Raw genomic sequence first — 10,398 nt, forward strand, 5'->3', positions numbered from 1 at the left:
AGGATACAATAGTGGAATTGTCATTAAAAACTGTTTTCTAAGATGGAATGAATGAATGACATTCGCATTACCCTTAAAGAAGAAAGTAAATTTAACAAAAATCAAAACAAAATAAAAACAATGAAGTTCTCTAAAAATTAATGAATTAATGACATTGCTATTACACTTCAAGAAGAAAAATAATAATAAAAACAAATAAAGACAAAAATTGCAAACAATTTACACATAAAATGCGCTTTTTCTTATTTGATTTAGTTTTCATTTCATTTTATTTCTTCTTTATTGGTAATACCAATGTCACTAATTAATTCCTTCTTAGGAAACTTTCTTTCTAGTGAGAATTCTACTATTATATACTTTTCTTGCATATTATAAAAAGTGCAACTTCTGTGTAAATTGTGTGCAAATTTCTCATTTTTTGTTTCCTTTCTTGTAAAATGGTATTACCAATGTCACTAATTCATTCTTTCTTAAAAAAACTTTATTATTTTGTTTGATTTATTTTTTATTTTATTTCTTCTTAAAGGGTAATACCAAAGCCTCTAATTCATTCTTTCATAGAAAACTTCATTAGTGAAATAATGACACACAATTTACATAGAAATTGCATTGTTTATAATATGCAAGTGTAAGCATACAATAGTGGAATTGTAATTAATTTTTTTTCTAAGATGGAATGAATGAATGGCATTCGCGTTAGCCTTAAAGGAGAAAGTCAATTTAACAAAAACCAAAACAAAATAAAAACAATGACAATTTCTAAAAATGGAAGAATTAATTACATTGTATTACACTTCAAGAAGAAAACAAAACAAATAAAAAATTGCAAACAACTTACACACAAATTCGTATTTTACTAATATGCAAGAATAAGCATATAATAGTGAAATATTCACAATAAAGAAAATTTCCTAAAAAAGAATGAATTAGTGGCACTGGAGTTACAAATAAATAAGCTAAAAAGTAAAACTAAAACTAAATGAAAAATGCAATAATGAACTTTTTCGAAGAAAGAATAAATTAGAGGCATTGGTATTACCCTTCAAGAATAGAGAAAATAAAAATTACATCAAACAAAATAATGAAGTTTTTCTAAGAAAAAATGAATTAGAGGCATTGGTATTACCCTTTAAGAATTAATGATATTGCAACTACTCTTTAACAAGAAAGAAAATAAAAAATATGACAAGAATTGCACATAAATTACACTTTTTTATAATATGCAAGAATAAGCATATAATAGTGAAATATTTGCAATAAAGGAAAATTCCTAAGTAAGAATGAATTAGTGGCACTTGAGTTACAATTAAATAAGAAATGAGATAAGACAAGAACTAAATGAAAAATAAAATAATGAACTTTGTCTACGAAAGAATGAATTAGAGGCTTTGGTATTACCCTTTAAGAAGAAATAAAATAAAATAAAAACAAAATAAAAAACAAAATAATGGAGTTTTCTAAGAAAGAATGAATTATTGACATTGTTATTGCCATTTAAGAAGAAAGGAAAAAAAAGAGAAATTTGCACACAATTTATACAGAAGTTGCACTTCTTTACAACATGCAAGAAAAGTACTCCCTCCGTCCCATAATGTAAGACATTTTTTGTCACTAGTGTAGTGTTAAAAAACGTCTTACATTATGGGGCAGAGGGAGTATATAATAGTAGAATTCTCGGTAGTAAGAAAGTTTCCTAAGAAGGAATGAATTAGTGACATTGGTATTACCAATAAAGAAGAAATGAAATGAACAAAAACTAAATCGAATGAAACAAAAAATAAATCAAAAACAAAATAATGAAGTTTTGTAAGAAAAAATGACTTAATGGTTTTGGTATTACGCTTTCAAAATAAAGAAAAGAAGTAACTATAAAAGCAAAATCACAAAATCAAAATAATAATAGTAATAATTTTCTAAGAAAAATGTAATAGTGGCATTAGTATTAACCTTAAAGATGGAAGAAAAATGCAGATGAAATAATGACACACAATTTACATAGAAATTGCATTTTTTTTATAATATGAAAGAGTAAGCATACAATGGTGAAATTTTCATAAAAATGTTTGCTAAGTTGGAATGAATGGATGACATAGACATTACCCTTAAATAAGAAAGAAAATTTAACAAAATGCAAAAGAAAATAAAAACAATGAAGCTTTCTAAAAAAGAATTAATGATATTGCTATTACACTTTAAGAAGAAAGAAAATAAAAAAAAGCCAAAATTGCACATAAATTACACTATTTTCTAATATGCAGGAATAAACATATAATAGTGAAATATTCGCAATAAAGGATATTTCCTCAGAAGGAATGAATTAGTGGCACTTGTGTTACAATTAAATAAGAAATAAAATAAAATAAAATAAAATAAAACTAAATGAAAATAAAATAATGAAGCTTTTCTAAGAAAAATTGAGCTTGAGGCCTTAGTAATACCCTTTAGGAAGATCAAAATAATAAAGTTTTCTAAGAAAGAATGAATTAGTGACATTGGCATTACCCTTTAAGAAGAAAGGAAACAAAAAAGAGAGAAATTTGCACACAATTTACACTTGCACTTTTTTTATAATATGCAAGAATAAGTATATAATAGAAATTCTCACAAAAAATATAGTTTCCTAAAATGGAATGAATTAGTGAAATTGGTATTACCGTTAAAAAGAAAGAAGATGAAACAAACACTAAATCAAAAACAAAATAATGAAGTTTTGTAAGAAATAATGAATTAGTGGTTTTGGTATTACCCTTCAAAAATTACATATGAAATAACTACTAAAAAATCAAAATAATGAAGTTTTCTAAGTAAGATTGAATTAGTTACATTGATATTACCCTTTAACAAAAAGAAATTATAAAATAATCAAAAAATAACAAAATTTACACACAATATATACAAAAAATGTGCTTTCAATTATATGCAAGAATATGCATATGGTAGTGGAATTTTCACAAAAAATACAATTATACTGAAACTGAACTATTTTAATAGTATGTAAGAAATAAGCACATAATAGTGCATTTTTCACAGAATTACAATTTATACACATATTATACATTACTTACTTTTATATATTTTATATTCACCCAACATCCAAAATATATCCATAAGAACTGACAAAAAAACAGAAGCAAAAATGCACACAAACAGCCTAATAAGAAAACACGTAACAGACTTCAGCCCAACAAGAAATAGACTGGCCCAAAATAGGGGTCAATCGAAAAACGCCCAGCTCAATACTGTACAGCACACACAACAGGAAAAAAACAACTAGCACGCATCTTAGTGCAGCAATCAACGGTCAAAAAAATCGACTAACCCAAAAATTAAAACTCAGTCAGCTCACATGTAGCTAAAGTGTATTTCATCACCTTAGTCCCAAATTATCGGATCGTTGCACTGGAAACTTTTAATGGACATCAAGTAACAATTCGGTTGTGTCAGTGACTTCATTTGTTCTGTTGATGTGTTATTCTGTTCTGCAGAAAGGTGTGACAGCTCCCGGGTGCAGGGGCACCCTCATGAACAGTAACTTCAAAACAATATGAATTTTTTTTGAAAAAAATCTGAATTTTTGGGGTATAAAATATGATCAAATTTTGATGTTCTTGCAAATTTTCAGCCAGAAATAACACTCGAGGAGCCTTCACAAAAAAAATTTACTACTCAAAAGTACACATAACTTTGAACACTGATTTTTTTGTGAGGGCTCCACGAATATTTTTTGATGCTAAAACCTTGCATGAACGTTGAATGTTTGATCATATTTGATCCCCCAAAGTTTTTGATTTTTTTTGATTTTTTTCTTATGTTTTTTTAGAACGAAGACGCAAGGAGCGTCCGACTTTAAATTAATAAAGCCCACCAACAGGCAACATCCAAGTTCGAAACACACTAACAAACCACAGGGCCGAAACCCAAGTTTTAATACATGCAATCGGTCGAAGCCTGAAATAAAGCAAGAGAGTCTAAACAGTCGGCGAGATGGAGTAGAACTCCCACAAAACATCCATGGGGATAATTGTCGAGCAGCTATCTGAATGGCGCGGATCCTCTCCATGGCTTCTTCCATCCGCTCAGTGTCCCGCCGTTTCCCCAACGACGTCCAAGTCTGAATGAACAAATGGCATTTGAAAATAATATCAGCAGGATGTGAAGGGAACTTGTATTCAATAGTAATCTTGTTACGGATGGTCCAAAGGGACCACAACAACGCCCCTACGCAACGCCAAAGGACTCGATTGAAACCACCCCTATGGGCGCTGAGAATGACGCGTAACTCCCCACTGGAGTGAGGGTTCCAGTTTTGAGCAAAGGCTTCCCGAATCGCGCTCCACGCAAAACGAGCTAGTTGGCAGTTAAAGAAAATGTGGTTGGCATCCTCGTGGGCCCCATAGACCGCACATGTGCCATCTGACGGTCCGTTTCTCTTGGCCAGGTTGTTGGAAGAGGGGAGCCGGTCGTGGAACATTTGCCATAGGAACACCTTGATTTTGAGGGGGATGGCCAGTTTCCACAGCCCCTAGCTATGTCAAGAGTTGGGCCCTCCATTAACTTGGCGTAAAGCGACTTTACCGAAAACTTTCTGGAGTTTGTGAGAGACCAAGAGACTGCGTCGTGCTTAGAGTTCAGCACTATACCGGACAGCGTGAGGCACAACCCCTCCCAGGACACGCGCTCTATATCGGTAAGTGGTCGTATGAAAGAAATCGCTGGCGGTGAGGATCGCAACACGTCTGCAACTAGAACATCGGTGTTAGTGGCAAGATGGTAAAGTCGCATGTGGCTTTGCCACAAAGGTTTGGATCCGCACCAGGAATCAAGCCAGAAGCGAGTTGACCTACCGTTGTTAACTCGGAATTGAGCTCCTAGCGAGAAAGCCGGCTTGACCGCCTGGATCCCATTCCAGAAGGTCGAGCCTTTGGCTTTGGAAGTGAAGAAGTTCCCGTCGGGGAAGTATTTCGCCCTAAGGATCTCCGCCCAGAGCCCCTGCTCATTTTGCGAGAGCTTCCATACCCACTTCGTAAGCAGGGCCACGTTCATCAGTTTGGAGTTAAGGATACCTAGGCCTCCAAACTTTTTGGGCATGCAAACCGCGGCCCACTTAACTAAATGGTACTTCTTTTTGGTCCTTGTTCCTTCCCAGAAGAACTTAGACCTAGGGGTGTCAAGCTTGGTGTGGACGCCGTCAGCGAGAAGGAACATCCCCATGGTGAACATGGGGAGCGAGGAGAGGCTAGTGTTTGTTAGGATTAGCCTAGAGGCGGAGGACATGAACCTACCACGCCAAGGGCTGACCCTGTTCGCCACCTTACCATAAAGGGGCTCCCAATCATGAATGGAAATGTGTTTGTCCGAGATCGGGAGGCCCAAGTACCTAATTGGGAAGCTCCCTAGCTTGCAATTAAGTAGGTTGGTGACACGGATCGCCTCTGGGTCAGCCATCCCAATGGCGATAACCTCGCTCTTAAGGAAGTTGATCTTGAGGCCCGAGATCACTTCGAAAGCTAAGAGAATGAGCTTCATGGAAGCAATGTTGTGATCGTCGGTCTCGAAAAGCAACAACGTGTCGTCCGCGTATTGGAGATGCATGACACCACCCAGGATGAGGTGAGAGACCACTCCACGGATATGCCCGGCACCCTTGGCCTTATCGATCATGGCCGAGAGGGCATCCGCCACAAGGTTAAAGATCAAGGGGGAGATAGGGTCCCCTTGTCTTAGGCCACGCTTGTGGCGGAAGAAGTTCCCTACTCCTCCGTTGATTGACACTGCAGTCTGGCCCCCCGAGACCAGATGCATGATGCAATGTACAAAACCTGATTCGAATCCCTTCCGAATCAGAACCTTACGGATGAACTCCCAGTTCAAGCGATCATAGGCTTTCTCAAAATCTAGTTTGAGGAGCACAACCTGTTGCTTAGTACGTTTGAGCTCGTGGAAAATTTCCTGAAGCACTACCGGACCCTCAAGGATGTTGCGGCCTTTGAGGAAGGCCGATTGGCTCCTATTGATCACACGTTGAGTTATAGGGGCAAGTCTCGTTGAATAGGCCTTTGCGCATATTTTGAAGGGGACGCTGATAAGGGTAATCGTCCGGTATTGCTTGATCGAGTCGGCCCCCTTGACCTTTGGGATCAAGCTAATGACACCAAAGTTCAGGCGCGAGATGTCTACCAAACCTAACGCAAACCCGTTTATAATGTCATAGAACAGCCTTTTCACAATTGGCCAAAAGCGCCTGAAAAAAGGCACCGGCCGGCCGTCGGGGCCGGGTGCTGTATCAGGCTTCATGGAACCAATGCCAGGTCGATCTCATCCATGGAGAAAGAGAGAGCCAGCAGATCATTTTCTGCCTGCGAGACCCGGGCATCCTGCCCCATAGGTCAGTCCGGAGTTGCAGCGGCTTCAACTCGGCTGTTCCCAACAAGCCAAGGAAGTAGTCGTAAATGTGGGCCGAGATCTCGTCTTGACGTACTAACACTCCTTGGTCAGATTGTAGCCTAAGGATCGAGCGTTTGCGCTTGCGGCCATTAGCATACGCGTGAAAATAGCCCGTGTTAACATCGCCCTTCTTGACCCACTTGACACCGCCCCTACGACACTAGTACTCCTCTTCTTCCCTAAGAATGGAGAGCACCTGGTTTTCGAGGGCGTAGCGGTTAGCCCATTCCGCCTCCGAAAACGCTCTCAAGTCGGCAAGGACGTCCAGAAGCTTGGTTTCCTCAATAAGGGCTTCCCTAGCCTGTTTCGCCTCGCTGCCATGGTTGGCGCCTCATCCACGAAGAAAAGATCGCAGCGCACCTGCCACCGCAATCCAGAGGTCCAAGGGGCCGCGCTGTCTTCCCACCGAGGCGATCGCTAGCTACCAGCGGGCGATAACCATAGAAATAAAGCCCTCGGTTTCAAACCAGCCCGTTTTGAAGTAGAAACGAGGGCTACGCTTAATCCTATCTTCCCCATAGGCTAGGATAAGCGAAACGTGATCAGAACCGATGCGCGTTTCGGCCGTAAGCATGCATAAGGGGAAGAGGACTTCCCAGTCCGACAAGATGAAAACCCTATCTAACACGCTACTCACCGGGGCTAATTACTTGTTAGTCCAAGTGTATCTAGCGCCTGTCCTAGCCACTTCCCTAAGCGCCATCGCGGCAATAGCGTTGTTAAACATCGTCACCCAAGACCAATCGATATTGCTATTATTCGGCTGTAAATTCTTATTGTTTTGAATTTACGGTTCATGAGGGTGCCCCTGCACCCGATAGCTGAAAGTCCATCTCGTTCTGTTTTATTAGATTTTATTTCTGCGATCACCGAAACAAAATGTATACTCGTCCTATACGAAAAGTGGGACAATATGGTTCCCAATCAAACGCCACACACTTGCCATGCATTTTTTTTAATTTCCACGCAAAAGAAAAACGCCACACACTTGGTTTACTATCACTAATTCACAAAACTGTGGGCCCAGAAGAAGGAAATCAGTATGAGGAGCCCCAGCAGCCCGTGCGCCGGTGGTGCTGAACCGCCTGCAGCGCCGCTCTTCTGGACGGTGAAGGAGACGGGTGCTGGCGGCGACGTGCTCGGGTCGGACCCGTTGAGTATGCCGATCCCGAGGTCGGAGCAGCCTGATCCCAGGGAGCCTGCACGGTGGAAACACCAAACCGCCGGCGAGGCAGCGTTAGCCTAGTCATACTCATACTCATACCTCAGTCACGACATGTTGTTGAGTCACTCACACTGGCGGTAGCAGGGGTAGGCGGCGTCGTCGAGGAGGTTCTTGAAGCCGTCGGGGCAGGCGCACCTGTGCGCGAACGCCGAGGACTCCACCTTCTCGCAGGTGCCGCCCCCGCAGTACTGCATCAAGCAAGCTGCGCCATTGGAAGGCAGGACTCAGTGACGAATGCTTGAATGGATAAACAGAAACTCTTTCGCGATCATCTGAGGTGGTGATTAATTACGGTCGTAGACTGAGAGGTTTGTCAGCGGTGGCGCTGCTGGCGGCGGCGGTGCCGGAGCCGGAGGAGACGGCCCGTCCTGGCACGAGTAGTTGATGGTGCCTGCCCAGAGAAATTACGGTGGTCGATTCTTATTGGTCCATCATCAAGAAAATTGGCGTGCAGGGTGTACGTACAGTTTGGTATGACGCAGGGGAGGAAGGGGAAGTCCACGTCGCCGAGATGGTACCGTCTCCACCCCGGGTTGCAGCGGCAGGCGAACCCGAACATGTAGTCGCCGGACTCGCCGCAGCTCCCCATGCTGCACTTCACCTTGCCGCACAGATCCCCGTCTGCACGGGCTCCTCGGGGTAGCTGCACTAGCAGCAGGGCGAGCAGGCACGCCAGCGCGAGGGAGGACTTGTTGGTGCGCCCCATTTCGCCGCCCCGGCCGGATCGAGCTGTACGTACGTGTGATTTGATTTCTTCTTGTGCTCGGATGGAGTTTGGTGGTGTACGAGGACGACGAGGGAGACGAACTTATGCTAATTAACTAGTGACCCATAGCCGCCGGACGAACCATTAATTTGGCATGCACCCGCGTGGAGTAACATAAGCAGTCAGATTTGACGTGAGATCGATCGACGACCTCGGCCTGCCCAGGAAGGTCGCTGGTCCAGGCTCGTCATCTCTTCCAGAACATGGACTATTTGCAGGCCGAGACGGCGAGACCTCAGGTTCGTTTCTTCAGTTGATCGAGAAGGGCTGAACTTTCGTTGATAGCGAATGGACGCCGCCGTTGGTCGAGAAGAGCTGAACTTTTCTTTCTTAATACTCCAATTTGATCGTGAATGGACAGCGCCCCGGTTAATAATTTCTTCACTCTTTGTTTAAAAAGAGTACAGACGCAAGCGCTTATATATACACACATACACCCATTCCTATGAACGCATACATGCACACCCTACCTCTATGAGCACCTTTGAGAAACTGAGCTGGCATATCATTTTTAGATTTATGAAGTCATCGTAGGCGCCTCATCGTCGACGGAAACGTCTCCTCTCACTAAAAGCACATCGCCGAAAATCCTGAAATAAATTTAGAAATAATGCAAGCATCAGAACTAGAACATTGATGGACTGGAAATACCACAATCACTCTAACCATCCAACCACATTGGTTTGCATAGTTTCTTGACTCTTAATGGTTGATGTCGTGCATGCAGAAATGATGCTCTTTAATCTAGAAACTTGCAGATTCGTTGAGATTTTTTTGAGGGGTTTTTGCGATGGCAGATTCGGTGAGTTGCCACTCACCAGTAGATACATGTTTGGCCTGCATTCATGTACACGTTCGGACTCGTTAAAGTATCGTGATTAGTTAGCAAATACTAGGATAGTGTAGGATTTATTTTATTTTGTCTCGTACTTTAAAAATATCATGTATTCATTATGTATAGGCCTACGATGTCGAAACATTAAACATCGACACCATCAATCTCACTCTTTATTTCTTCTATATGGTATCAGCCTAACCCCGATTCAAAATTCTAGCAGCCGTCGTCGCTTCTGCAGCGTGCCACCCCTCGGGTGATCGATCTCCATGATCGTCATCGGGGGCCGCGCCGTTCGTACCTAGTGTTTGTTCGCCGGTCATCTTGACCGACTGCGCTAGAGAGTCTTTTTTTCTTCTGATCCTTGATCTTGATTTTTCTCTCTCACGTCGGTCATCTTGATCAGTGCTTCTTTTTTGTTTTTCCAATCTAAGATCGGTTTGCGTCGCTAGCTGCCGCCTTCGACCCTTGGGCAACTCCACTCCACCTTCAGCGTCGATTCCACCGGCCTCTTCTTCGACATGGCGGTCTAGCGCGATACGCAAAGGCCGCCATCCACACTTCCGTCCGCCTGTCGCTCTAGGCCGGCCATCATCAGCATGATTGGATCGGGATCCTCCATCAACCTTCATCCCGCTCGGCTGCATCAGGCCGCTGGGCCCTAGCGCCGCCATGCACGTGATGCGTCGGCTGGTTGCGTTTGTGGTGCGCCGCTTCGCCCCCGCTCGGGCGTGGGTTGCGCTCCGTTCGAGCGGCGCCTCCATGGCGCGGCCCCTTCGTCACCAAGCGGCGTCCCCAACCTCGTGCGTGATCGGATTGATCACCTATCCGCCCACGATCCACCCCATCCACGTCAGGTGACCGTCCCGGCCAGTCGCTTGCGCGCACTTCCGCAGGTCCTGTGAATATTGTCCCCTAGTCCAGCGCACCCCTCCATCAATCAAGCAATGGGCTACTATTGGGTCGCCCCATCGGGCGTAGCTCCGCTACCTCGTGGTTGCACGACCCGCACACTGATGTTGCATCGTCCCTTCGGTCAGTAGAGCCACGGCCCGTGGTCCACGCCGCCGCCCCGAGGACATCCCCACGGTTGCCTTAATCTTGTGGGCCTCTTACTGGGCCGTCCTT

General features: G+C 43.0%; 1 protein-coding gene across 1 annotated transcript; it reads right to left on the reverse strand.

Moving 5' to 3' along the window:
* Window positions 1–7,295: 7,295 nt before the first annotated feature.
* Window positions 7,296–8,514, reverse strand: LOC123170120 (uncharacterized). The gene is made up of 4 exons (XM_044587960.1): window positions 8,135–8,514; window positions 7,962–8,060; window positions 7,740–7,871; window positions 7,296–7,643 (listed from the first exon to the last, which is right to left on the reverse strand). Exons 1-4 carry the CDS (start codon window positions 8,373–8,375, stop codon window positions 7,447–7,449), a joined length of 669 nt encoding a protein of 222 aa, XP_044443895.1. The 5' UTR covers window positions 8,376–8,514; the 3' UTR covers window positions 7,296–7,446.
* Window positions 8,515–10,398: the final 1,884 nt, after the last annotated feature.

Source organism: Triticum aestivum, chromosome 7D (assembly GCF_018294505.1).
Source record: "Triticum aestivum cultivar Chinese Spring chromosome 7D, IWGSC CS RefSeq v2.1, whole genome shotgun sequence".
Classification (NCBI taxonomy): Eukaryota; Viridiplantae; Streptophyta; class Magnoliopsida; order Poales; family Poaceae; genus Triticum; species Triticum aestivum.

Bases quoted from the DNA above. Each gene is read 5' to 3' on its own strand.
- LOC123170120 (XM_044587960.1), bottom strand. From the start codon at position 8,375: ATGGGGCGCACCAACAAGTCCTCCCTCGCGCTGGCGTGCCTGCTCGCC. The intron at 7,872-7,961 runs GTAATTAATCAC...CCAATGGCGCAG, and splicing joins AAACCTCTCAGTCTACGACC to CTTGCTTGATGCAGTACTGC. The intron at 7,644-7,739 runs GTGAGTGACTCA...TCCACCGTGCAG, and splicing joins CTACCCCTGCTACCGCCAGT to GCTCCCTGGGATCAGGCTGC.